The sequence below is a fragment of the Mustela nivalis genome, assembly GCF_964662115.1.
Source record: "Mustela nivalis genome assembly, chromosome: 9".
Classification (NCBI taxonomy): domain Eukaryota; kingdom Metazoa; phylum Chordata; class Mammalia; order Carnivora; family Mustelidae; genus Mustela; species Mustela nivalis.
The window spans coordinates 73906168-73933875 of NC_139028.1; the positions used below are offsets into that span (position 1 = coordinate 73906168).

A 27708-nucleotide genomic window follows, 5' to 3' on the forward strand; every position below is an offset into this window, starting at 1 on the left:
GTGAAGAGACATGACCAGTCACAATTCAAACGGCCTGACAGAGCCCCCCAACCCCAGCCCAAGAGAGGGTTGATGTAAAAAGTGGACACAGAGAAAGTCCCTATGCTATGAATCAAGCCAGAATGTCTGCCCCCAGCCCAGCTTCCAGAGTTCCAGCCCTGGGTCCCACACTGAAGAATTCCTGCCTGTCCCTGACACCCAGCCGTCTTGGCTGGGCTTCCCCACTCTACCTTTTCCTGTTTTTCCAGAACGTGACGCCTTTGACACCTTGTTTGACCACGCACCAGACAAACTCAATGTAGTGAAAAAGGTGAGCAGGAGGTGCCTGGGAGGGAGGGAGGGGAGCGGGCGGCAGCCTGACGTTAGAGCCCATGCCCGTAGCTTGCCGGCTGCCCGACCCTGGTGTCCTCGCCAGCTCTCTGCACACTCCAGGCTTCCCCACCCCAAGTAAGTGAGGTACGCTTTATGTTCTTATTCCCGCTGGATACCTTATCCACTCCTTTCTCCTCTCAGGAGGATAGAGTCTCCTGGGGGATTCTGAGATGACGAGCACCCTGCCTTCCCATCCACACGGAACTCTTAGCCAACCAGGCCTCTTCCCTCAGACCTCTGTACCCCCCAGGGCACAGGCACTTGCCACCAGGAAGGTCTGGAAGGAGGGACCCAGGGAGCTGGTTTCTTCTCTGGCCCCCCTCCCCAGCCTGGGCTAGGACACTGCACCTGTCATTCTGCCCTCAGGATTTTCTGCCCCTTTCACAGCCCTGAACCTGGCTATTTGAATCACATAGCGCATGGGACCACAAACACGGGGGGCCGTCCTTTCCTGTGAACTTGAGGAGCTTGGCAGAAGAGCCTCATGGGCTGCTCGTTCTCACGCAGAGCTGCAGTGATCCCTGGCTGGCACCCCCAGCTAGGCCTTGTCCTGTGTGATCACACTGGTCCTTGTCCTTAGGGTAGAATCGCAGAGGTGGCCTCCAGGATCTGACCCTGGCAGGAGTCTCCATCTTCATTACCGGCGTGTGCTTCTCTTTTAGACACTCATCACTTTTGTGAACAAGCACCTGAATAAACTGAACCTGGAGGTCACAGAACTGGAAACCCAGGTGGGTGACAGTCCTGTTCCGAGTGCCCCACCCCCGCACAGCCGGCCGGGATGGCTTTCCATACTGATCCTGAAGCCTTCCCCTAAGGGAGGGGCATCCTGTTCCACTCAGAGGGGTGAACTGCATGGAATGCTGATTTTTTTTTTCTAATTTTTCTTTTGAAAAGTTGCAAGGATATTCTCGTGAATATCTGCATACTCTTCACCTGTGTACACCAGTTGTCCGCATCTGGCCACATTCAGGGTTTAGTTCTCTGCCTCTACCCCTAAATACTTCAGCAGATGTCTCTAAGAACAAGTATGCTCTTAAATAATCACTTTGCAATTATCCGATTCAAGCAACTGTAACGTCAAGATGTTAATCTATTTACATCGAACCACGTGAAGTTGCGGATATTTGACTGGTTTTGACAATATCATCAGAGTCAAAGATATTGATATTCTTGGGCTGCTGTCAATGGCTATCTATTTAGTCTCTTTTTAATATAGTTTGGGGTTTGTTTTGTTTTTGTTTTTTTTGTTTTGTTTTTGTTTTTTGGTGTGACGTGGACATTTTTGAAGAGTGCAGGCCATTAGATCCATACATAGACCATCTCTCAATTTTTTTCCCCTCATTATTAGACTCAGGCTCTGCATTTTCAGTTAACGCTTCCAACCCTTGTAACACTGTGCTCTTCTGAGGCACTATGTCCTTTAGGCCCATTACTGGTGACAGTAACTTTGGTCACTTGGTTAGTCTCTACCAGATTTCTCCACTGTAAAGCTTTCCCTGCCCTTATAATGAATCATTATCAGGAGATACTCTAAAACTATATAATGCACTGTGTTTCCCAACCCCCTTTCATATGTGATGAACTTCTGAAGTATGGTTTTCTTTTGAGGATGTGGGCACCTCCTGTTATGTTTAAGGCAATTCCCAGGTCTGTCACTGAGCTCTCCCTGGCTGTATGGCGTCTGTATTCAATAAAGTGAGCTTTATCTACTCTTTTGGAAGACAGGGAACCTTCTAGAAAAGTGATGCTCCCTCGAGAGGGCTAGCATGAGTTCCGGAATTCCTACTTTGGTTTTCATGGGTAAGGAGTTTTGGGAAAGGGAGCCTCTACCAGGCATGCTTGGGTCTGTCTGCAGCTTCAACCACCAAGTCTTCAGAACCAGCAGTCAGGGATGGGAACGGTCTCAGTCAGTGGCACTCAGAGTACTGAGTGGCCCTGACCCTAACCCAGTGTCCTCCCCTGAGTAGACAGATTGGATTCTTTTATTTTCAGTCCATTCCAGCCACCACCAAGAAGAGGCCCCAAAAAAGAGGTTAGCTTGTTTCGGGGGAGGGCCCTGATTCTGACACAGATGCTGGGGTCTGCTCTTCCACTGTCTGCCCTGGTATGGCCTGGGATGAGTCATGTTTGGGCCCTGCCCTTTGAAATTGAAGGCCAGCTGGATGGATGCAGGGAGGAAGCTGCTCCCAGGTCAAGTTCAAAGCCAGGCAATATGCCCATCATGAAGGCTGAGTCACAGACCCACCACCAGATCACCCAGCAAAGTTCAGACAGAGGGTCCAACCCACGTTCCAGGCAATTCTGTCTAGTTTTAAGTTCCTTGAGATGATTCCAAGAACTCTGACTTCTTAAGAACTCTTTACCAACTGGGATTGATGTTCACAAAGGTTCGGGGGGCCCGCCTCTTTTAAAAGATTCTCTAATTTCAAGTATGCAGCTGATCTCTAGATCTGTGTTCAGGCCATCCCCCACCTGCAGCAATACCTACTCATCCCAGATGTCCCCCATTGCCCAGGCCCCCACTGCCTCCACAAAGCCCACCCCAATTGCCCAGTGCACATTTTCCTTGCCGCCCTGTCAGCAGAAGACCTGTACCTCCCACTTAGCCCAGGAGTCTTCTGTCCCTCAGACCAGGTTCCCAGCTGCCCTTGTTGGAACGGACCAGGCCCTCAGCCTCTCGCTGTGGCCCTCAGCACACAGTCATGTTTTGCCAGCAAGAGCCAGGGAGTTGATCCTGATCGCTTTGCTGTCTTCCCAGAGAGTAATAGCAATAGTTGAGATTTAGGAAGTGTTGGGTACATGCCAGGGTTCTAGCACTCTACAAATATTAATTGGTTTATCCTCCCAATAATCTTACAAAGTAAGTACTATCCCTGTCATCGTCCCCACTTCACAGATGAGAAACATGAGGCACAGAGAAGTTACATGACTTTCTCAAGTCACACAGCTAGTAAGTAGGACAGCCGGAGGCCTGGCTCCAGAGCCCACGTTTGCAACAGCTACACCCTGCTGCCTCTCGAACAGTAATCAAGAACGAGGCGAGACAGGAGAATGCTCAGGCCTCTAGGACACTAGACATCTTGACCTACTGACAAAGAGAAGTCACCCTGCCGTGGCCCTTGGACCCCCTTTCCTGCCTCCCTCCGCCCCCCCCCCGCCCCGCAACTTCCCCAACTACTCCTACTCATCCCTCAGCTCTCCATTCAGGCACAGCCACCTCCAGAAGCCTTCCTTGTCACCTTCAGTGGGGGGTGAAGGACCTCTGTCACTGTCACACAGGCCAGCGTGCTTCCGTCCATCACAGCAGCTGCTGCCTTTCCTCCCCATCGCCTCCCCACACGACTGGAGCTCCTCAAGGACAGGGACCACACCTGACCTCTCTCTGTAGTGCCGGTACCAGATCAGGGCTGGGTGCATGGTCAGTGCTCGATACATGCTGGGTCGCTGAAACCAGGACTGTGGGCGGTGGCTCCCGTGTGGGACCAGCCAGACGTGGGGCGGGTCTGCTGCAAAGTGGACCACGCAGGCCACTGCCCCTCAGCCCTGGCCAGTAGCCTGCCTGGGGACGTAGCCTTCGGGGCGCTGACATGGCGACTGACCAGCCCCCAGGAGGCTCTGGGCCTCAGTGCCTTCACCTGGCCTTCTCCCTGCAGTTTGCAGATGGGGTGTACCTGGTGCTGCTCATGGGGCTCCTGGAGGGCTACTTTGTGCCCCTGCACAGCTTCTTCCTGACCCCGGACAGCTTTGAGCAGAAGGTAAGGGGAGGGGACATTAAGGGAGGTCCCCAGCTCGTGTGTCCCACCAACTCACCCACTCGCACCCCTGCTGGGGCCCTGTGGGGGAAAAGGCTGAGGCTTCACATCTGCCCAGAGTCTTCAGCAGTGGGATGTGGGGCCCATTCTGATGAACAGCTGAGCTGGGAAGGAGCTTTTTGCAGATCCCTGAGCATCGTGAACAGCTCTCCCTTCCCTTTGTGGTCTGGCCCTGGCCCCCTAGCCGTACGCCCCTGCCGAGTGCACAGCCCAGCCTCATCTCCCCCCAGACAGAACAGGAATGGTGGCCGTAAGGCTGGCCAGACCTGAGGCTCATGGTCAGCCTGGTTCTGATGCCCCCATGGGCTGCCCCACCTGCCTGCTAGATAGAGGATGTTTGGTCCAAAGCAGAAACCACTCTCTGCCTCTCGAACATGTCTTGCCATCTGATCCTTTCACACTCATATCCCTAAGTTCAAAGTCCTGGCCATTGACACGGGAACACATTAGGACAGGTAGGAGAGCTTGAACTTGTCCAGGAACGTTTCCCCAACAGCCAGCTGGGACCGGCCAGCCTGCACTCCGCACAGCCTGCCCATCTTGGTAGCTTCGTTTCTCCTTCACGTTAGGGCCCCATTTCTACCTGGCCTCTGCCTTATGGCTATACTTCTGGCTCCTTTGCTTCCCAGGGTCAGGAGCCTGGAGCTCCCAACAGTCCAGGAATCCGGGCACAATGACACAGACACCGCATTTCTCTTTCCAGGTCTTGAACGTCTCCTTTGCCTTTGAGCTCATGCAAGACGGAGGATTGGAAAAGCCAAAGCCACGGCCAGAAGGTACTTAGCTCTTCCCTGGGTTGGTGACGGGACTGAGAGACCCTGTCCCTGCACATGAGTGTTCAGGGCACTGGAGAAGCCTCATATTTGACATCAGGGAAACGGGTTCTTCTCTGAAGTCTTCTTTGCCATGTGTCGGGGGAGGTGGGACAGGGCGTAGCTACTCAGTCCTGGAGATCCTTTGTGAACCACAAATAAAGATCCCACGCATGGGACTACAAAGGAAGGCCTGAGAAGAGGGGCCACCAGAACTGCCCCTAGTTTCCAGGTTCTTCTCTCCCTGGACGTGGTGCTGACCTATCACACAGCTATATCCCTGCCAGGCAGGGGCAGATACCAGAGTCCTCTGCTCGCAGCAGAATTGCCTCCCCTGTTCTTGACTCACTCCAACTCCACCCAGAGAGGAGGCCCAATTGACTGGGTTCAGACTGCAAATCTAAGACAGAATAAAAATGCAGAAGGAGCAGCCTGCTCGAGCAGCCCTCCCATGCTCACACTGGAGCTGTGTGCGTCTGTACATATGGAGGCTCATCTCTCCTGGGAATCTTCTTGGTACGGATGATTATTGACTTACTGACTGAAATATTCCATTTTATCAGTGCTGGTGAGTCAACACTGTGTTGCAGATAATTTTCTGTTTTCCATCCATGGGTCCTTTTGCCTGCACTTTCCTAGCTGTTTGAAGGAAAGTGGACAAGTAGGGATGGGGTGCGTTCCCTCTCCATTGCCACACTCAGTCCTCCCCCCATGCCTCCACATCCAGGGAGGCAGGCTCTGTCGAGGGGCGCACCGCCCCATCGACGGCGCTATGCCCAGAGCAGTAGGCTGGCTGTTCCTGACCTCAAGCCACTTGCTGCCCTCAGGGGAGGGAAAAGATGCCCCCAGTAACTACAACAGAATGACAGTGGTGACAACTGCTGTTGAAAGACGTACCACTAAGAGAGTGAGAGAATGGAGGAGGGGACATCACTTCAGTCTGGGCAGAGGACAGTTTGAGGGAGACGGTGGCAGCGGGGATAACCCGGGAAGATCAGGCAGGGCTTTTGTATTTGGAGAACAGGAGAAAGGAGCCAGCATCCCAGATTGGGGGACAGTGTGAGCCCAAGTCCTGCCTGGGGTAGGGGGAGGGGCTCTGTGAAAGAGCAGAGCATGCCAGCTGTGTGGCCTTGGGCAACTCACCTACCATCTCTGAGCCCACTTTTCATGTCCATAAAAATGGAGCTCCGAGAGACTTGCACCTGACAGGGTTCAGCGTGATGGTGTCTGACGCAGAGCACCTGGCACCTGATAACGAATGTTAAGCAGCTACCTACTGGGCTGGAACATTAAGAGTAGAATTGAGTAATGGTTGGTGAAGATGAAGCAAGCTGGGTTCGGTCCGAGAGGGACTTGATGCCAAGGCAGAAGGTTTGGACTTTATTCTGTAGGCAGTGGGAGACATGGGAGCTTCTTTTTTTTTTTTTTTTTTTTAATGTTATTTATTTATTTATTTGAGAGAACGAAAGAGAGCGAGAAAGCGTGAGTGGGGGAGGGGGGGCAGAGGAGAGAGAGAAGCAGGCTCCCTGCTGAGTAGGGAGCCCAATATGGGCCTTGATCCCAGGACTCTGGGATCATGACCTGAGCTAAAGGCAGATGCTTAAACGACTGAGCCACCCAGGCGCCCAACATGGAAGGTTCTTAAGGAGGCAGGTGACGTGATCAGAACTCTGTTCCAGGGAGATCCTTTGGAAGGCAGTGTGAAAAACAGATGTTTAGCTGTGGGGCACCATCAGCAGCATTGGGGAGCCCTAGAAGAAAAGCAAGCTTGGTAGGGGACATTAGGATGTCAGCTCTGGGAAGCCGAGGCATCAACCAAGCAGAACTGGAGTTTGGGGAAAAGATCAGGGCTGCGGTTATATAATTGGAAGTCTTCCGCTTAGTGGAAGCTCAACAGCAGGAAAGCATGCAGAGAAAAGGAAAAAGTTCAAGACAGTATCTTGTGGGAATGCCTTTACTTGAAGCCAGAGAGGAAAGCAGGAAACCAGAGGAGAGAAGTGGACTGTGAAGACACGGGCTGCGTCCTCATGTCATGCCTCGTCACAGACCTCGCAAACTCTGCTCTAGCCAACAAAAGTCAATCCATTATTCTCACTTAGTGTCGCCTGTTCTAAGTGCCTGGTCACTGCCGAGGGCCTCTAGCAAGGTAGGTGTCCTTCTAGCAGCCCTCTGGGGCCAAGGTCCCTCTGGCCATTATGATGCCGTTAGGAATGGACTTTGAGCCCCGCAGTCAGATGACGAACACCCGGCTTCAGAGTGAGAGAGACGGCGGGAGAGCTCTGGCCAGCATTTCTGTTTCCGTGTTCTTGAGCCACTTAATAGGGAACTTCCTGGTCACGGATCAACAGGACTCCCCCACCCACCCCCATAAGTCCATTGTCGGGCGTTCATTTCCCTCGGAACAGTTAGTTTTCCCAGTATCAATTAACCTATAGGGATATTTCTGCATTTAGAGGACATTTCTTGTACAATTACAGACTGAACTGCTTAATATGAGACTTCCTGACCCATGGCAATGGAAAAACACATCTGTTTTATTTGTTGTTACACTGGGCATCGTGCCCATGCTGAAAATTTCCAGTGCGTAAAGGAGAATTGAACCGGCATGTTGTGAAATTGTTCTTTGGAAGAGGTCTCTACCCCAGCATCCCCTCTGTTTCTGCCCCTCTACCTGGAAAGTGAGATTCAAGAGTAAGTGCTGCAGACTTTACAAAGGTGCCCACATGGGGGATTCTTTGAGGGCGTCTCTGAAATCACATCAGCTATGGTGGAGGCATTTTTTATGCCAAAGGTTTTAAGCTCAGGGAAATGCATTCTCTGCTGTGCTGTTTGACATTCAAAGTTCCATTGAACCTTGAAATCTCCTGGGAACTAGGTGTGCATCCCAGATGACTTTTGCTGCCCAGCCTTCATCAACTTTTAGTAGCCCAAGTGTTAGCACCAGGCTCACAGCCAAGGACACAGTGGAAATCCCTGCATAAAGCTAGTGGCTTTTTATTTAGGACATCACACCACCTGTCTTCCAGTGCACACACCTGCCCCATTATTATGCAAACAGATTCCTTGCTGGATATGGTTAAGACTCTAGCATTAGAGCCAAGTAGGGACACAGAAGGAATCTAGTACTCGCTAGGAATGACAGCTGTCGGTCAGCCAGCAGGCTGATGGAATATCTACAATTCAAAGAGTTGAAAAGTTGGGGCCAGACTTCAAACAATGCTGAAAATTCCAGGCAGGTGATAAGAAGCTGAGTTCCAAGGAATCAATTCATTTGGGGAAGGCCTTGGTTAGTGACTGGAAATAAGGAAAGTAGTTCCAGTTTTAGTTCTCTTCCCCATTCCCTGAGACAAGCGTGCAGACCAGACAGTGGCAAAAATGTGAAACTGAGCATTTCAAGTGTTAGCAAGGGTGGGCATCCACAGAAACTGCTCGCGTGAAAATAAACATAACCATTGCAAGCACTAGTTTGTCTTTATTTGTAACAGCTGAAGTTTTGCATGACCTTCTATGGTAGGCAGAAGGATGGCCCCCAAAATGTTCACACCCTCATCCCCAGGATGTGATAATATGTCACGTTCCATGGCAAAAGGGACTTTGCAGGTGTGATTAAGTTGAGGATCTTGGAGCTTCTGGAAAGTTCTGGTATAATCACAAAGGAAGCACAAGACTCGGTGTCGGCGTGATGCAGTACGAGAAAGACTCAAACAGCCATCGCTGGCTTTGGGGACAGAAGGGGTTACAAGCCAAAGAACAGGCTTCTAGAAGCTAGCTCCTAGCAGCTAGAAAAGGCAAGAGAATTGATGCTCCCTGAAGTTTCCAGAAGAGATTGCAGCCCTGTGGAGGCCTTGATTTTTTATCCCAGTGCCATGCACTTTAGCCTATGACCTTTAGAACTGTACGATAACAGATTGGGGGTGTTTTAAGCCAACAAACCCATGATAATTCGTTAACAGTAGCAATAGGAGACGAATACACCGTCTGATGCAGTAACTGCATGCATAGGTATGTGTGTCCATATATCAGGAAACTAGCCCAAGACCATCATGGTAGCTGAGATGGGACTGCACGTCCTAACACACTAGATGCACTGGGGTATAGTCGGACCATGGATTAATACCCAGCAAGGACAAAACATGAACCAAGAAATCAGGGGAAGGTCTTCTAGGTACTGCAGCACGAGGACGTCAGTGATTCTTCTCTGCAAAAAGAGCGAATATAAAACTGGACACAAGGATCCAACATGACCACTTCAAGGCACTGAAAATGACCGCAAACCACAACAAATGGAGAAACGGTTTTCCTGCAGAACTAGATAATTAAGGCTGGATAATTATAGTTCTATCTCAATAAAACCAATGACAACTCAAAATTATTTACAAAACTGAACAGTTCACGCAACATGGGTAAGTCCTATAAACATAATTTTAAGAAAAAGAAAAATCACAAAAGTATATACATAACACGATTCCGCTGATGCAAAGCATAAAAACAGGCAAAACTAAAATCTGCTCTTCAAAGGTACCTATGTTGGGATGCCGGGGTGGCTCAATCAGTTAAGCATCTGCTTTCGGCTCGGGTCATGATCCCAGGGTCCTGGGATCAAGTCCCACATCAGGCTCCCTGCTCAGTGGGAAGCCTGCTTCTCCCTCTGCTTGCTGCTCCCTCTGCTTGTGCTCTTTTTTCTCTTTTCTCTGTCAAATAAATAAAATCTTTTAAAAATAAAATAAGAAGTCCAGATAGTTGTTATCTTTGCGGGGTACGAGAGGTCTGTGATCGGTATGTGGAGAGAGGGGGGCATTTCAAGGGTACTGACAGCATTGTGCCTCTGCCATGGGTGCCGGTTACCTCAGGGATCTCTTTCAAGCATTTAAAACTGCCCATATATGTTCCATGAGCTTTTCTGGATGTTTGTCTCCTTTCTTTCTTTTTTTTTTTTTTTTTAATATGTATAGAAAATATCAAGATCCCCAGATAGAGTAGCAGGTCCACACCAATACAAGCCATCTCCAGAGGATGGGTCCTAGCCCAGTGGGGAATAGGGAGCACCAGAGTAAGCAGGCAGAGTCCAGAATCAGCCAGCTCCATCGGGAGGGGGATGGGGCCAGACTCTCCCCCAGGAGCAGGCCTGTGACTGCCCAACTTATTCCAGCCCCCACCACCTGGTGGCACTGAGCCACTAGCTGTCTTCCCACCTTGCTCAAGAGATCTTAGGACGCTCAGCGACTGCCCCAGACTGGGATGAGGGACACTGCGGGCACAAGCAGGTCCAGGGAAGGCATGGCCGTAGAGGGCCCTGTCCTTCCGGGTAGAAACTGAGTTTCCACAGTGAAGAGTTGCCCTCCCCTTCCTTGACTTCTGCATCAGCTAGAGAGCCATGAGCTCATTTTAGTTGGTCATCTAATGAACAGGAAGAGGCAGTCATGCCACCGGGAGAGAGAGGAGCAAACATGGAGCGTTTTCCCCTTGGTTGGAGGCTGTTTTCTTCCTGGAGTAGCCTGGGGTCTGATCTGTCTCTCCCCTGCTCACAGAGAGCCAGCCAGCCTCTGTTCTGGTTGCTTCTAAATAGGAGCTCCACCGTCCGGACTGCTCCCAGAGAGGGTCCCTGGTCCAGCACGCAGAGGCCGTCAGGGCAGGACTGAGTTACTAATCACACAGCTTATTAGGCCAGGGCTTTCAGGAGGCTCTGTTTACACAGCATGGAGTCACAGTTCATTCCCAGGAATCCAGACCCCTTCTCCTGGCTGAGATGGCCCATCTACTAGACCTGCTTGGAACTGTGTGACAGTTGGCTTTCTTAGTAAGGCGATCGCCTGTAGGAAGAAGGAAGTCAGGTTTCCTAGGGCCTACTCTATGTGAATGGCACCCCACCCCCAGAGTTGTGCAGTACACAGACTGCACAGCTGTGCACAACAGCTCTATTAACAGGCAAAGACAGGGAAGGGAACGACCATTTAGGGAGCCCTTAATGTGTTCTAGATGTTTTTCATAAAACCTAATTTTACCAGTGAAGAAATGGATGCAGAGAAGTTAAAGGACTTTAACTGGGTTACACAGCCATCATGAAGATGGGCCTCAAACTTTAGTGGGCCTTAAAATTAAATGGTCAGTCTTAATCTCACAAAACAAACCGAGGGTTGCTAGGGGGAGGGGGTTTAGGAGAGGGGGATGGGGTTATGGACTTTGGGGATGGTGTGTGCTATGGTGAGTGCTGTGAAGTGTGTAAACCTGGCGATTCACAGACCTGTACCCCTGGGGATAAAAATACATTATATGTTTATAAAAAAAAAATTAAATGGTCAGTTTGAGACATTCTCCCATCATATTGGACATCTTCCTTCTCCAGAAACCTCAGAACTCGCATGGCCTTAAAAGGGGAAAACAAGTCCTCCTGCCTTCATCCTTGTCTGTCCTCCATCAGGCCCCCAAGTTCCTCCTTTGTGCCCAGGCCCACCTTCTCCATTCCTCATCTGGGTAATACTTTGCCTCTCCCAGCACCTGGCTGTGCTCCCTCCCACACCACCAGTGGAAGCCATGTCCCTGGGAATTCTTTCTAGTCTGACCCTCTTGGGAGCATGTAGCCCTGTTGGCTATCTCATCTTCCCAGAATTTTCTTCCTTGGCTCTCATGACACAGGGCAATCATTTATTCATCTAGCTAGTCAAAACTCTTGAGGTCTGTGCACGCCAGTTACTAGGCTAGGTGCTAGAGCAAGGAAGACTGGGGTCAAGTCCCATGCCATCCAGGGAAGAGGCAGATTAAATCAAATGACCACATGAATCACCGATTTCACACTGGAGGGCCAAGAAGGAAGTGCAGGGGGACTTTGAGACCATAAAGCAGGGTACCCTCCACCCAGGCCACGTGTCAGGAAGGCTTCCCTCAGGAGGTGGTTCTTTGAGCCAAGGTCTGCGGAAAGATGGGAAGTCAGCCACCTGGAAGAGGTAACCTAGGCAGTCACTGTGTATAGATACCAAGAAGTTGGAGGAGTGCAGCCATTGGGAGGGAGTGAAAGGAAGTCCATGTGATCTGTGCAGAGTGAACGAGGGAGAGTGTGGCAAGAAGTGAGACTGGAAAGGTGGGCAAGGTTTACATCATGCCTTGTAAAGTCATTGTTTAGGATTTTGGACCTTAAGTGAAATCGTTATTTGGCCATACAAGTTGTGAGCTGTACAACTTCAAGGGCACCATTTATGTTATGATCTGTGGTAATGATGCCCTGGAAATGTGAGTGATACACCCTAACGTTGTCCAGTGTTCATCCTGAACGACCATACCCAGAGACTAAATAGTCTACCTATGGTGGGTCGCATGGATTGGAGAGGACAAGAGGCTTTGAGAAGCCCAGTTAGGACCCTGTTGCCGTGGTCCCAGTGCCACCGTACCTTCCCATTCATGCCCACTCCCTTGCTGAGCTCAGCTCTGTCCCTCTCTACTCTCTAGCAATTCCTTCCCGAACTTCTCAACATTTGACTTGAGTGGAATTTAAGAGCTACTCAACAGCAAGCAGTCAGGAAAAAGTAGCAGTCAGCCTACAGGGCATAGGACTCCTGCCAACAGAGAGTACGTTGGATGGGCAGGGCAAGGTGGCAGAGCTGAGCCACCAGATAGGGTCTCAGGTCAACGGAGACTCAATATGTGCCTGAAAAAAATATAACTGCGCCTGAACCGACATGGGAGGAAAGGAAGCTGAGCTCCAGACCTCCCAAGTGGTCCCAGGAAGGCTATGAACACGTCCATCAGCCGGAGAACTTGGAGCAGGGTCCAAGCCCAGCTGGGGTACAAGAGGATAGGTTTCAGCTGGAATGAGGCTTGTGGGAGGTCGGTCGGAGGAACCCTAGGCCCTGGGCCTCAGCTTGTGGCCCAGTCAGTGTCCATCTTTTAGAGCCTGGGCACCGGGGCCCGAGCGTGCCTGGCTTGAACCTGGGAGCCACAACCCAGCCTGTCAGAGCCACAGCCTCCAGCTCTGCCTGATCTCCAAGAGTCCCCATTCCTATGGACCAGGGCATGACTAGACTTCCGACATCTTCCCCAGTCCCTTCTTTCCTAGTGGCTCAGCGGGAGCTTTCCCAGCTTCGAATCCCAGGGCATTTACTATTTTCTTTTCTTTTTTTTTTTTTCTTTTTAAGATTTTTATTTATTTATTTGATAGACAGAGAGATCACAAGTAGGCAGAGAGGCAGGCAGAGAGAGAGGAGGAAGCAGGGTCCCTGCTGAGCAGAGAGCCCGATGCAGGGCTCGACCCCAGGACCCTGGGATCATGACTGGAGCCAAAGGCAGAGGCTTTAACTCACTGAGCCACCCAGGCGCCCGCATTTACTATTTTCATTTACATCATTTACTTCATCTGAACTTCTGCAAAGTTAGATTTTTAAAAAATCATTCTTACTGTGCAACACATTATACAGAAAGGTAGATAAGACATCGACGTACGGGTCTGTGATGCATCAGCCCCAAAGCCACTGTGTAACCAGCACCGAGCTCCCAGGCGCTCCTTCCCGCTATGTGATCCTCAGCCTTCTTCCTAAACGTAACTGCTGTCCTGGCTCCGAGAGTCACTGGGCTTTCACTCTTTTTTCTTTTTTCTTCTTTCACTTTTCCTTAATTTTTACCTAAATATGCCCTCCTAAATAGTAGGCAGGATTCTTTTTTTATGTTCTCTCTCCTCCAGCTCTTCAAAGGCCAGGTCTCCAAGGGAGTGAGTACGGAGGAGACGAAACCAGGGAGGAGGCCTTCTAGGGGCAGAGGGGCTGGCAGGGGGCTCGGGGTGGGGGGGTGCAACTAGAGAAGAAGGTGACCAGCAAATAGAAGGGAGGGAGGGAGGAAATGATTGTATAAAACCTGGGGAGCCCATGGCAGAACTCTCCTGAAAACACAGACTCCCAGCCTCAAACCCAGCTGCGTTGCCCTGTCCTCCACCAGGAGCAGTCTGGTGTCATTTCCTGACAGCGATTGACTGAGTACTCACTGCCAGGTGGGCTCCTGTGCCCTCGGGGACCTCGGGCAGCTCTGTCATAACTCCCCACCTGGCCCCCCCACTCTAGCCCCAGGACCCCTGCTCCTCCCCACCACTCCAAGCTGGCTCTGAGACAGAAGCTGAAGGCAGAGAAGCCCCGGGGCACAAGTGAGACTCGGGAGGCAGGCCAGGGGCCCCTCATCTGGCAATGTTGTTTCCAGAACAAAGCCTGTAGGCTCGGGGGTTTGCTTTATTTCAGTGAGAGGCGAGACCCCCGTGCCCAGCAGCTCTGCCCCTCACCACCCACCTGCCTCTGGTTGGCTGGTGGGGAGGCTCTTTTTCTCTGCCAGCAGGACTGGGAGCTCTTCAGGAGCACCAGATGATGTCCTGGGTGGGGGGGTGGGGGTCAGGACACGCACCCCAGGACCATGCTGGACACATAAGGTGGGTGATAGAAGAAAGGGGACAAGGATGCCTGCTGTGGGCTCCGTGGCCCCACCAAAGCACGTGTGTTTTTGTTTTCTACGCAGACATTGTCAACTGTGACCTGAAATCCACACTTCGAGTGTTGTACAACCTCTTCACCAAGTACCGGAACGTGGAGTGAGGGGCATGCCGGCCCCCTCCCCCGCCGTCTTCGCCTGCTTGTTCCCGTGTCCAGCTCTGTGCTCTCCCATTAGTCCAGCTCCCACCCAGGGACAGCAGGGCTGAAGTTAGGAAGGAAAGGGTCAGTAACTCAGTGGGCTGACTCACACCTCCCAGACCCTGGGGACTGACTGGCCATTGTCCCCATCCTGGGACCTGGTCTGGATTTCCTCAGTGTGATTTGGGAACCAGTTTAGGCACAAGAGACTCCCCTCAGAAGATGAAGATAAAGGTCATAGTTACCATTTAATGGTCGCAAACGACGTGCTGGGCACCATGCTAAGTGCTCCGACATACTCATGATTCCTACTGAAGCAAATATTATCATCCCCTTTGATAGACAAGGAAACTGAGGCTCAGAGAGGTTTAGTGACTTGCCAGAGCCTGGCATTTGTTTTTCTTCCTTGAACGTGTTCGTTAATAACTGGCCCATCCCAGTACACGGCACACCCTGTAGTTGGGGGAGGGGATGTGCACCTGCGTGCTCCACGACAGACGAGCCCCCGCCTCCCTCCCCCATCTCACTGCTAGGCAGGCTGGGTCAGGGCTCAGTGATTCACACTGGCATCGGCTAATCCAATTTAACTCAATTAATTGTGTGTGTGTGTGTGGCAGGAGTCATGTCCCTCAACTATTTTGTACAAATGAAAATTACTCTTAATTCCTTCAGATTGGTAATAACCCCATACTCGGGTTTCAGGGTGACATTTGGGAAGAATTCTGTTTAAAATTAATGGAGTGGTGCATTCTGCAGCCTTTTTGCTTGATTGCATGTAATGGAAGTGCCCTATATTTTCCTGCAAAATAAGTACTCAATTCATTATCGTTAGGCAAATGTACAATATACTCAGGCACCACAGAGAGCTGGGCGCAGGCCCATGTGAGCAGGGCTTAGGAAGTAGGGCTCTTCAACAGGGACCCTTGAACTTTAAAGAAAGGAACTCCTTTTTGCCTTCTAATTGATCATTTAGACCATTTCTGGCTAAGTCTGCCCACATAGCAGTTACTGGCTAATTCAGGCGAGGAAAAATGTAAGTCATTTAGACCCAGGCTGAGCCGTCTCCTTGCGTGGGTTTCCTCGTGGGTTTGCTATTACTTGTGTCCCCTCTCCGTGAACCTAACTTTGAAATACAGGACTCTGCTTGTCCCAGGCTGCTGCGTTCTGTAGGCATAGGAAAGGGGCTGAAGTGGGAGTGACCAGAGGGACAGGAAACATGGGAAGCATTTGCACACTTGACATAGGGTGGGAATACCCCCACGTAGAGGAATGGGGCTTATGGTACTTAACATCTGCCCTTAAATTGACTCAGGCCTTGGGGTAAATAAAAACTCATTCTACAGTTATGTTTTCATTATAGAATTTTCCTAAATATGCCAGATGGACCCCAGCCTCTATACCCACCCAAAGTCTGTGCCTGTTTTGTCACTATTTTCAGCTCATTGCCCAAAGCCCACCTCTAGTTTGAGGAATTAATTTTGATCTCTGTCTCCATCACCACCCCTGCCCCGAGTTAGGCCTCCCATATTGTCCAAAACATTTCCTTCCAGTTTCGAAACATTTCTTGCTCTCTGTCTACCTGCCATAACTCAGAACCATAAAAATCTAGATACACCACATACTTCTGTGGATATTTTGCTCTAGGAAATACTTATTACTCAGCATAAGGAGCTTTTAAGAGAGAAAAATTCTCTGGTGCCAATTTATGTAAAAGAATACAATTCTTTACATGATTAACGAAATACTGCATTTTTCATTAGAACACACTAAATAGTATAATATTTCTGTTTGTGCTCATTTAAATTCCTGATAACAAATCAAGATAAACCATTGCTTTGTCTCCTTGAGCAGTCAGAAAGCGAGATGAAATAAGAGGAATGCATTCATTTAAACATGCTTTGCTGTACAAATTTTGTCTCCTTTGTTGTCCTTTTTTCTTTATATTCAAGCTGCCAATGTACAAAGTACAAGGGACCTTGTTAACACCCTTTTGTGTTTTGCATTTATATGGTAATAGAAACACCTCAGAACACTGGGCAGGTTTTAAAGAACCGGTCTCAAGATGGCGGTCTCTCCCTCAGTCTAGAAGCCTAGGGCCTGGGTCTGTCAGCTCCCCTCACCTAGAGGTTTTCCTTTAGATTCTAGAATCTCCTGCTTAATACACAACAGTTTTTTGAAGGTGGAGAAAAGTATCCGAACAATAAATAAATCAAATTGGATTTACCTCTTAAAAAAAAGAAAAAGAAAAAAGAAAGAAACCAAGAATCCAGTCTCTTTGGGCTTACTGGGTTTTTTGTTGTTGTTATTGTGCCTTTTTTCTTCTACATTCATTGGTATTTTTATTATTTTTTACATTCGTTGATATTTTTAATAATTTGTATAGAAATGGTACAAATTCAAAAAGGATGAATGGGTATCTAGGAAAAAACCCAAGTCTGCCTCCTCCCCTCCCCGAGCAGCCAGTAACCTTCCCCAGAAGCAACTGTTTGGATCTGTTCTGCATATTCCTTTCCAGAGATTCTCGGGACATATAAAGCATTAACACACATATAAAATCTTTTTTTTTTTTACATCAATAGCGTATTATACACACTGCCATGTTCATGGCTTTTTTCACTTAATGTGGTATCATGGAGATTTACACTGGACGTTAAAACTTTTCCAAGTGAAACTATGAATGCTTCATGAATGCAAATGCACATCTCTGGTCTGTCTGAACTAGGAAATAAAAACCCTCCTTGGGAAGGAGGGCGTGCTGCCTAGACAGTGATTTCCAAAGCTGAAATGGAGATCTAGTGTGTTGGGGGTCAGGGGTATGTTACCAGAGACCTTCTCAGGTGACCTATACTGAATTTTTTTTTTTTTTTTGAAAGACCTCCTTTAGCTTATTAGGGTGAATGTGTACAGTTTAAGTTTTCATTTGTTCATATTACTATGACTACTAATTTGTAATCGACTAAGAAGTTACTAATGGTTACTAAGTACCGTGTGGATTCTGCTACAAGCCTAGCAATGCTCATCTGTTCTAACAGAAAAACCCCGTTTCCCACATGCAGGCCCAGAGCGGACGTTCCCAAAATCTAGAAGAAGACTCTATCAGCCCATCACCGGGGCTGCCTTGAGCTGGTTGCAATTTGCAAGGGCTACAGTCAGTCCTTTCTAATTATGAATTACTGTTCGCTTAGCTTTATCATTATCAGTTTATTTTGTTGTGGGTTGCTTGGTTAACCCTGCATAGCATTCTGAAGTTTATTTGCATCAAAAGTCTTCTGGAACTGTAATTTTCCAATAACCAGACTCTAAGACATGTATACATTGTGGTCCAAATAGGAATTGTCCATACTCCGGCAATGAAGCAAATGTATACATCATCCACTTCCCCCAAATTATCACTCATTTATTTTTCCACTGCAAAATGAGACTAGGTGGAGTCTGTAGGTCAAGCAGTTTTGCCCTGAGTAGGGGCTGATCAGAAATAATTTGAGACCCACTGCATCTACCGTAGCTCCACCAGAGGAACCCTACCTACATAAAATATCCTAGCTATTCAAGAGTGATAGGTCCTGAGAACTTAGCTCATGCTAATATGGCATGCAACACCACCCCCCCACATCGCCCCGCCACTTCCACGCCCATAAAATTCACTTAGCTCTATTGGAAATTTCAAGAGAATACTAAGAACAGAAGAACTGCATTGAAATGAAATGCCATTTAGGAGGCAGACTTGCTCAGCCACTAAGGGACCTGTGTCCACCCACAAGCCTCCCAACCTACAGATTTAAGTCTCAGCAAAAGACAAGTTCGTACGTGCAAGTTGCTCACTATTACGAAGATCGTATCTGCGAATGCAAAATTATATCTGCAAATGGCAAATTTCAACTGTTATTTCTTCTCTTTTTCCTGGAATATCTAAACCCAGGCTAGCTCCAAAACGTTCTCCTGTCCCTTGCTTTGCTAGGGTGTCTTAAAATTTGCAGGATGTTAGTAGATGTTAAAAAAGAAAAAAAAGTCACAGTCAAATAGCTTCTACAGCTTTGGTTTTATTTATTTATTTATTTATTTATTTATTTATTTATTTAGCTTTTTGTGTCCTAACATGAGTGCATCTCAGAGTTTCCTGCAGGGAGGTGTATGATGACCCCCTACAGGGAAACAGACTAGGGCGTGTCCAGGTTATATCTGACCATGGGACCTATTCCTCTCCTGAGAAATTTGCAGAATAAGTGCTCTGTGGAACTCATCGGGTCATGTAGCCAGTTGGCCAGAGAGTCAACGAGTCATGCTGAGTGTCTGTGAAATCTTAGTTGTGCCCTGTCCAGTGGTGAAGGAGGCTCTCTGTAGAGCTCACTCAGGACGATACACAAAAAATCCTCTCCGATCATGGAGATGGCCGCTGAGGACAAATACAAAAAGCTACAATAGAGATCTCACTTAGGATGTGAGGTCAAGAGAAGTCTCCAACAAAGTGAGGTTTCGAAGGGACACCTACTCATGGGAGGCGCTTGCTGTTCAAGGGATCGGCTCAGATGAGGATCCCAAGCCAGGAGAAGACTGGTCTCCCTGGAGGAAACTGCAGAAAGCCAGTATGGACAGAGGACAAGGAGTGAGGCAGAGAGAAGGGGTACCAGATTGGAGGTAGCAGAGGCCTGTGGATTTTATCAGAAAAATGGCAAGCCATGTATATATATAAAAGCCTTCTGGCCACTGCGTGAGAAAACTGAAGAAAGCCGTCTGCTTTCTTCTCTCAGGGGTTCTTCTCTCAGGGGTTCTGAGACTGGCCTTCCATCTGCAAACCAGGGTGACAGCTGGAGAGCAAAGGAGACCAGGAGAGGAGATGGAGCCCCTGCCCAGCCCCAAGCTGGCCTCAAGCCTGAGCTGGAAGCCTGGGTGTGCTTAGGATAGCCTCATTCTCCATCTCCCTGGGGCTGCTGGCAGGACAGGAAGTCCCAAGCCAGCTCCCACCCTCCTGCAATTTGGTCCTCTTCATCAAAGTCAAGTCCCTTACCCTCTGGGGTAAGGGGATCAGAAGACAGGATGGGGCTGTGTGCGTGAAGCCAAGGGAAGGACTGTCAGCCAGAAAGCTGATCCCTGGGGCCCAGTGCTCCCAAACTTGTCATCACAGAGGACTGTTGCCCTTGGGTCCCTGTGTGGATTCAGTGACAAGTGTAGGGGGAGGGGCGGTGGCAGGAATGCAGTCATCCAGCCTGGGGACAGGACTAGGTATAGGCTTCCTGGAGGTGGAATGATAATTTCATTTCCCCGGTTCACATTAGTCAGTGTGAATTACTGTTAGCACGCCTCCCACATTGTATAAAGCCTACCAGAAGTGGGTCACTTAGGCTTCACGGTTAGGGTCTTGTGAAATACCTTTCACTCCCATGGTACATTAACTTCACTGGGAGTTTTAAAATCTCAGCAAACCCAGAAACCCCCGCTGGGGAGCAGTTGGGTGGGAAACCAGTGCCAAGGGTGCCTGCCCCAGAAGGGTGCTTCTCAGGAGGCTTCGAGGCCTGAGTGATCCAGACCTCCACCTCGGCTCTCCCGGACCTTCTGTGTGCAGGGCACGTGGGCCCTGGCTTTGATGCTGGCATTTCAAAGGGCACTTGGGAAATTCTGAGAAGCCCCTCAGATTAAGATAAATGAGGTTTTATCAGTGAAACAGCCTTTTCATTTCTTGTTATCGATTTTCATGTTTTCACATCTTCAGATGTGATTTGCTAGCCCAGGGCCACATTCCAAGACACACAAATGTCATGAAGGCCACCGTTTTTAAAGAGTGCCATGTTTTATTGAGGCGGACAGGACAATAGATAGATATTTAATCAGTTACACATTGGCTTGGTATGGGAGACGGGGTTGGGACCGCACGACTCAAAGGCTCTCACACGTCTTCCCGGAAACCCTGCCAATGGCCTTGCAAGCTGCCCACAGAAACACAGGGTCCACCTTTGGCAAACACTTGCCAGTGTTTCTGAAAAGAAGCTTCTGGAAGCCTTTTTCTGCTCCAGCTTCAGAGGTTACCCCATCTTTCCTCTTTCATCATGATATTGGAGAATATAAACTCTCTGTGGAACTGGGGGCAGTAGCCTTAAAATAAAGGACAATAACAATGGTGACCAGTGAGCATGCACTAAGCTTGGTTTCTGAGGCCACAGTGCCCTCAGCTCGTCCACACTCTCAGTCTGTGGTCAATGCCGTGGGCTCGTGGGTGGTGGCATTCTGTGTGCCGTCCCTGAGCCTCGACTTCCTGCACCTTTGGTTCTCTCCCCATAATGCCCCCACTCTCTCAAGCTTTGGAATTACTTGTTGTCCAGACCCATGACCAGGTCAGTCATCGCCTGTGAGAGACCAAGCTCACCAGCAACCACCCTGAGCAGGAGACCTGCTCAATTTCTTTCCTTCATAAAATTCACCCATCCAGATCAAACGGCTTCCTGGCCTGCATGCCTTGGGTGCTATATATCAATTAGATACAGAACTTTCTCTCCCTTTCTTTTCACGAGGATTCCCACCCCCACACAATGAGTGTGCCCTGGTATTGATGAGTGGGACACCAAACTCCATAAGACAACAGGAATCCCAGTCAACTCCATGCGCCAGGCCCCAAATTGTACACGACCAGAATGCAATCAAGTCAGGGAAGATTTGTGGGATTCTTGTTCTGAGTTCAGTCCCTTTCCATGCAGAAAATGGGATCAGAAAATATAGGGTCCCTCCCACATAGATTCCTCTATTCCCACCGGTGGAGGTAGGCAACAGATACAGCTCATTTAAAATAATTCAGTGACATGACAAGATAGGACCAGAGTACCCATAGGTCGAATCTCCCAGAAAATGACCCAGCACCAGCTACCATGTAATCTTCAGGGACACCTGCCCCCAGGATCAGTGATTTCACATTCCTTACAGATTTGTTGCTCCAAGAAAACACACAATTCAACCCTAAAGCAAAATGGAGATTTAGGGTCATTTGTCTAAAGTCATACTTGTTGCTGAGAAATCACGGTCTTTATTCAGCAAACAGCCTGTCAGTCCCCCCAAATCCAGACCCAGTCCATTGCCAGTCATTTGAACTCTGCCCTTGCACTCGAAGCTTCATTGCCTCTCCATATCACCCTCTGGTCAGCCCCACTAGTGGACATTTTTATTCTTGCTCCCCAGCATGGAATTGCTGCAGGGAATCACAGAACAGACACGTATGGTGGACTACTCAATTTCCATTGAATGCTCCTCGCCTTCGCTGAGTCCTCTGTCCTCTCTCATGGATTCCCTTGACTTCCCCCAAACTCCTGCTCCCCACCGTCTCCCCAGACCCCTCTGCCTACTTCCTCCCCACACTAGGTCTTCCCCCTTTCTTTACCAAGACTTCAAAGCTGTTCGCTTCCTGTGTTTCCCATAGCATCCCAACATCTCACTGCCTCTCACATCTTCCCGCCCCGTTCCCAGGCGGCCCCTCCGCCAGGACCAACCCCCTTCTCCTCCAGCATCTTGGCTTTCACGCCAAACCATGCAGACTCCCATGGTGAAAAACAGCTTGCCCCTGAGCCTGTTCTCCAGGTAATTCCACCGTCTGCCCTGATTCACACTTTTCTCTGGGACACTCTCTTGGAAAGATACAGTTCCATGCCGGTTCTGCCTCCTCCCTTGTCCCTTTCTTTGATGAACCCCTAGAGCATGCTACTAGTTTTTCAGCAGCTGTAATGGCTCTCTGCATGGTCAGCATGGGGCACACCCCAACCCATCTTCTCCTGGCTCTGCAGATCGGACGTTGCTGTCCGTCACCTCCTTCCAGAAATTCTGCTACAAAGGTCACACACACACTATACTTTGCTGCTTCTCTCCCGCTCTCTGGCTGCTGTGTTTTTGACCCTAGGTGGGCTTTTTTCCACCACCCCAGCCCCCAAATGCGAATGCTGCCTACAAGTGTCTTCCATATTTATGTCTCTGCCTGGCTTCCACTATGGCCTGTCTCCTTCCCCACCCCGATATGTCACCCAGCTGGTTGGGCACTTCCAGCCTCACATCTCCCCTTAGCACAACCAAGCACACCCACCTGAAATTTTATCCTCCCCATACCTACTTTTAATCTGTCCCAGAGGAGCCATCTTCTTCCCAGGTGCTCTCAGATGCACGGAGGAGTTTCGAACTTTCTGCTTCCCCTCCACCATAGCCAGTCCGTTCTCCTGATTACTTCTTCGTGACCCACCCGATCTGCACGGCTCTCCTCTTCATGCCCCAAGTATTCCCTTAATTTAGGCCTCATCCCCTCATGCCTGGGTATTGCAATGACCTCTTAACCAGTCTCCCACTGGGCTAATCCATCCTGCACCTGTTCCCTTCCTCCACGTCTTGAAACCCAGCTCAGATCATCTCTGCCCCCTCTCCACTAATACTAACCGGGGTACTTGCTGCATACGTGCAGTGTGGACTTTCTACCACTAACCCCATCGAGTCCCCTCTACAAGACTGTGAGGTACATACAAGGGAAGAAACAGAGTCCCAGGATACAGGTCCTGTGCCTCACGGGTGCTGAAGCTGGGCATTGAGCCCGGACAGCCAGGCTCTAGCGTGCGGGTTCTAACCTCTTGAACTCAGTCCCCTCGGCGGTTTGCCCATCCGAAGACCAGAATTCCTTTGCCTGCGCAAGGCCTCCAGAATCCACTTCTATGCTGCCTGACCAATCACGAAGTCTTTGCATCCAGACAGACCTGTCTGTTTGCCAGAGGACCTCTGTTTCCTGCCAGCAGCTGTTCTCCTTTGCTTGTTTTTAGAAGAAATTCCTGAGGCAACCAGGCTCTGACTGATAAGGCTGTCATTCATTTATTCACTTGTTCAATAAGGATTTAAGTATTGCCCACGCTGCCAGACACCGTGCAGAGAACAAAACAGGCATGGCCTCGTCCCCATGTGCCTACAGTCAAGTGACTTCCAAGCCTGGCTACTGTCCTCTGACCCCACATGGAACCTGAATCAGACCCCACATGGAGCCAGGCTGCATCTCCTCCCAGGTTTCTGCTTCACGTGACCCCCTCTGGCCACAGTCCCTGCTAGGCTCCTTGTAGGGAATTAGGGGGTTCAGACCCCCTTGGCTTTTGCCATGTACAAAGTGGAGGGTGTTGCCAGGGGACAGATACTCCCTCTCAGGAAAGCTCAGCTCCAGCCCCTTGTGGCCAGGAGGCCATGAGTCACAGATGGGCTCCAGAGGTCAAGCCGAGACCAGAGACAAACTCTTGGGTTACCACCAGGTGTCAGGCCCAGCGTCGGCTTTGGTGGACAACTGGGCAAGAAACCTCTCAGGGAGGGGCAACTGTCACCCCTGTTTTATGGAAGAGAAAACAGAAGTTCACCAGCTGGGACTCAAACCTGGTTCTGACTCTGAAGTCTTTATTGTTCCCATAATTCCCCGTGGCCTCCACACGCCCAGCACCTTAGATTTCTGGGGCCACACAGGCTAGAGACGAGGATCAAGTGCAAGATCAGTGGGGTTTGATTTCAACTTTTCACATCTCAAATACAGGGTTTCCTCTTGAATTTGGTTTATGTATTTATCTAGTTAGTTGGTTGGCAGAGGGGGAATGGAGCAGGGTTCCTTAACTAACTGTAGAAACTCTGAATGAAGAAAAATTCAAAACTCTGAAGGTGTTCCTTTGAAGGTCCGTTCTGTAATGAATCATGGACCACTACATCAAACCTAATGATGTTTTATTTGTCCCATTAGGCAATGGGACAAATAAATGGGACAAAATAAAAATTAAAAAAAAAAAATAAAGGTCTGTTCTGTGTCTTTTCTTGCCGAACACTTGGTTATCTGGGGTGCTCTGGGAAGGGGTGTAGGTGTTAGTGGCTGGGGGAGCCTCACTTTCTCTCCAGCAAAGAAGTGGCCTGCCTTTGCCTGGGAGTGGAGATTTGGGGTGCTGCCCAGTCTTGAACGGAAAGCAGGAGACAAGCTGAGCATGAGGCTTGTGTCTGGAGGGAGGGAAGGGGCCTGGGGGTTAGGACAGCTGAGCACCGCTGTGCCCAGGAGAGCAGCCAGAGCCACTGACGTCTCATGGGTGAGGCTCCCACAGGCTGCACACGGTTCAGGCAGGAGGACTGCAGCAGGTAGGGCTGAGCCCGGGCAGTAAGCAAGGCTTGAGATCAGAAGGAAGGGACATCATTCACAGAGGGGACTGACCAGCTGGCCTTGGAGCCCCATGGTGGTGGGGGTGGGGGGCAGGGGCATATGCAGGGCAAGGCTGGAGGCAGGAGCTCAGCCTGTGAGGTGGGCAAAAGAGCCGGGGAGGAGGGTGCTTCAAAGTGCCCAGGTGCTCAGCCGGACTCTGGGTCTTTAGCAATCAAGCCTATCCAGGGCCACCAAGCTGCTGCCCGTGAGCCCTCCCTCCACTCTTTCCAATCACCCCCCCCTCCCTGTCCTATCCCCACCCTATGGTCAGGAGGTGGCTCCTATATCTGCTTCAGGGAATGTGTGTGGACCCCGTAGCAAGGAACCCAAGCAGCGTGGTGACAGCCATCCTGGTTCCCAGTCCCAGATGGGCTTGGCCACCCTGCAGAAAACACACAGTTCTGTGGGCCTGGCCTGTGACCCGCCCCCCCCCCACCCACCGAAAGTCCCTGCTTCCTCCACTCACAATCAGGATTAGTCCCACTGGCCTCTGCGTGAATGCTGGTTGTAAGCTGAAGGTACCACGATGACGCATATTTACAATCACTCCATGAGATATTTCAAAATGGAATTCCAGGGAAAAGCCTGCAAGCCACCAAGCATCCATCTTCTTCGACATTTACGCCGAAGTATCAGGGAATCAAGTGACCCAGGAATGACGCAGCCAAGAGTGCACAAGCACACGTTTTAGGTACAGCCAGAAGCCCTGGGAACTTCAGAGCATAGCATCTGGGTTCATGGCTTAACACTTACTAGCTGTGTGTTAATGGGAAAGTCATTTACCTCTCTGAGCCTCTTTCTTTGTAGTGAGATCTAATTGGGGGCTGTCACATGTTAAGTATGGGGCTTGGTTGGGCTTGGCTGACTCTGGGGCTCCTTCCCCCCTCGCTCTCTCTAGGCTAGAAGCTGTGCTCCAACTCAAACAGTGACCGTTCCAGCTTGAGCAGAACCATTGTATGACCTAGGGCTTGTCGAGGGCACTGATCGGGAGTGCTGTGGACATTGGGTGAAGCTGAGAGGTGGTGTCAGGTATGAGTTCTTACTGCTGTTATTGCTCCAAGCACAGGACCAGCGTCAGCAAATGGCCTCATGCTCACTGTGCTCCTCACCCACTTATGCAGACATTACTTATCAATCCAGCAGATCCAGCACTCTCCCTGGCCAATGATGTCTGCAGTGGAGGGGGAGGGAAGCCAGAAGCAGAAAGGAAAGCTATTGGCCATGGTGCACAAAATTTATAGCTTAGGATACCAATGCGGGGCTCCGGATAAGTGCCTGAATGCTAATCTCTGGCCCCGTTTGGGTCACATGCCCACCCTTGGGCCAATTAGCTGCAACTGGGGATAAGGGCAAGAGGCAGAATCTGTAAGAAGATAGCAGCTCCTGTTCAAATTCAAGTGAAACAGCCACTAGAAGAAAGAATATTATTCTACTCAGATTTTTCTCCCCTAGAAAAGCCACTACCCTAGGTTCTCAGCAGTACCAAACCATGTGAGAGATGAGCAAAAAACCCAGAGATGTTAAGTGGTGTGGCCAAGATGACCCTGTAGAAAGGGCTAGAATTGCCAACTTCAGTTTCTGTGCTTTTTACCTCTAGGCAGGCAACAAGGTTTGCAAGCACCCGCGCATTTACTCAGCCAGTCTCACAGAGGCCCAGACCCTAGAGCCAGAGGCTATAGTGAATAGTGAGACCCAGGATGCCCTCGGCCAGGATGTAAGAGCTGAGAAGCAACCACAATGAAATCCAGAAGGCTCTTTAGAGAAGCCTGCAGTTTGGGAACAATCCAGCTAAGTCATAAATACTTTGAATTCCTCAGCTTTTGCCTCCAGAACTTCTGGCCTCCCTGTACAGAGGGCGAGTATTCACGGACAGACACTGATTCTCCTCGGCTGTGGGAGGCTGGGCCAGGCCAGCCCTGACACCAGAGAGCCAACACATCAGATCTCTCCTCTAGAAGTGTCCAGAGGAGGGAAGGGCTGTTGCTGGGGTACGAGGGCACCCACGCAGATCCTCCTCAGGACCTGGTACTGATTCCCCCTTCTCCCCGACCTCCCCCAGGCACTCCCACGGCACCAGCGGCCTCAGCCAGGGAAGCCTCCGCACCCTAGGGACAGAAGGACCGGTACCTTGCTTCCATCCATCCAGGGTGTCTTGGTGTTCCGGTGAGAGAGTTGAGTCCGCCTAGCTGGCGCCTGGCCACTTGGGCTTCTCTCCCCAGGCTCACCACAGCTGCCCCCTCATAGGGGCTGTCGTCACCGCTATAGGTCCTACGATCTGTGCTCCCGACAGGTAGATCTCATTTGCTCACAGGTGTTCCTGCCATCGCGTCCCCGTTGGCCTCATGCAATGACCCTGCATTTCCAAGCCCACCACCTAGGACCCCGGACCACTGTCGCTGGGGCACCAAGAGATCACGGCACCCGGCCCTGCCATCTCACAGGAGGACAGCCCGCCCAGAGAGCTGGGTGGTGGCTGGGCTGGCCCCAGCCCCAGGGGCCTCCGACCTCACAGGAAAAAACCTCTACTTTTGCGGGATGGCATTCAGGTGGCTAATGTTAGCTAATTTCTGCTAATACCCAACATCAGGAGAGCGGAATGGTTCTGGCCTCCTGCCTAGCTAGTGCCCAGGAGCTTGGCTGGTTCAAAGCTTCAGGGAAATCCCTTAAAGTTCAGGGCTGAGCCCCAGGCCAGGAAAAGCCCTCAAGGACTGGGCTCTGACTCCTAGGCTGAACTGCATCTGGGGTCAGCAATGATAGCCTTTGAGGGGGGGGGGGCAGCCAGGGGGGAAAGTGAAGGGTCTTGACTCAGGGGTATTCAGGCATTCAGTAATATTGACCTGAGGAGAGCCAGGGGTAGTCAGTCCCCCAAAAGTAACCCACAGTAGGCGATGGTGCTCCAGGAATGCACGCAGGAGACCTGTGCTCAGTCTTGGGCAGAAGGTTAAGACTGG

General features: G+C 50.2%; 1 protein-coding gene across 1 annotated transcript in view; it reads left to right on the forward strand.

The window, feature by feature from the left end:
- The window catches only part of PARVA (parvin alpha), a 173432-nt gene extending 156927 nt beyond the window's left edge, over positions 1 to 16505 (forward strand). The window contains exons 9-13 of the mRNA XM_082683120.1: positions 249 to 310; positions 1035 to 1103; positions 4029 to 4130; positions 4891 to 4963; positions 14483 to 16505. Coding sequence (XP_082539246.1) covers positions 249 to 310; positions 1035 to 1103; positions 4029 to 4130; positions 4891 to 4963; positions 14483 to 14559 — 383 coding nt within the window. The 3' untranslated portion in view covers positions 14560 to 16505. The remainder of the gene's footprint in view (positions 1 to 248; positions 311 to 1034; positions 1104 to 4028; positions 4131 to 4890; positions 4964 to 14482) is intronic.
- Positions 16506 to 27708: the final 11203 nt, after the last annotated feature.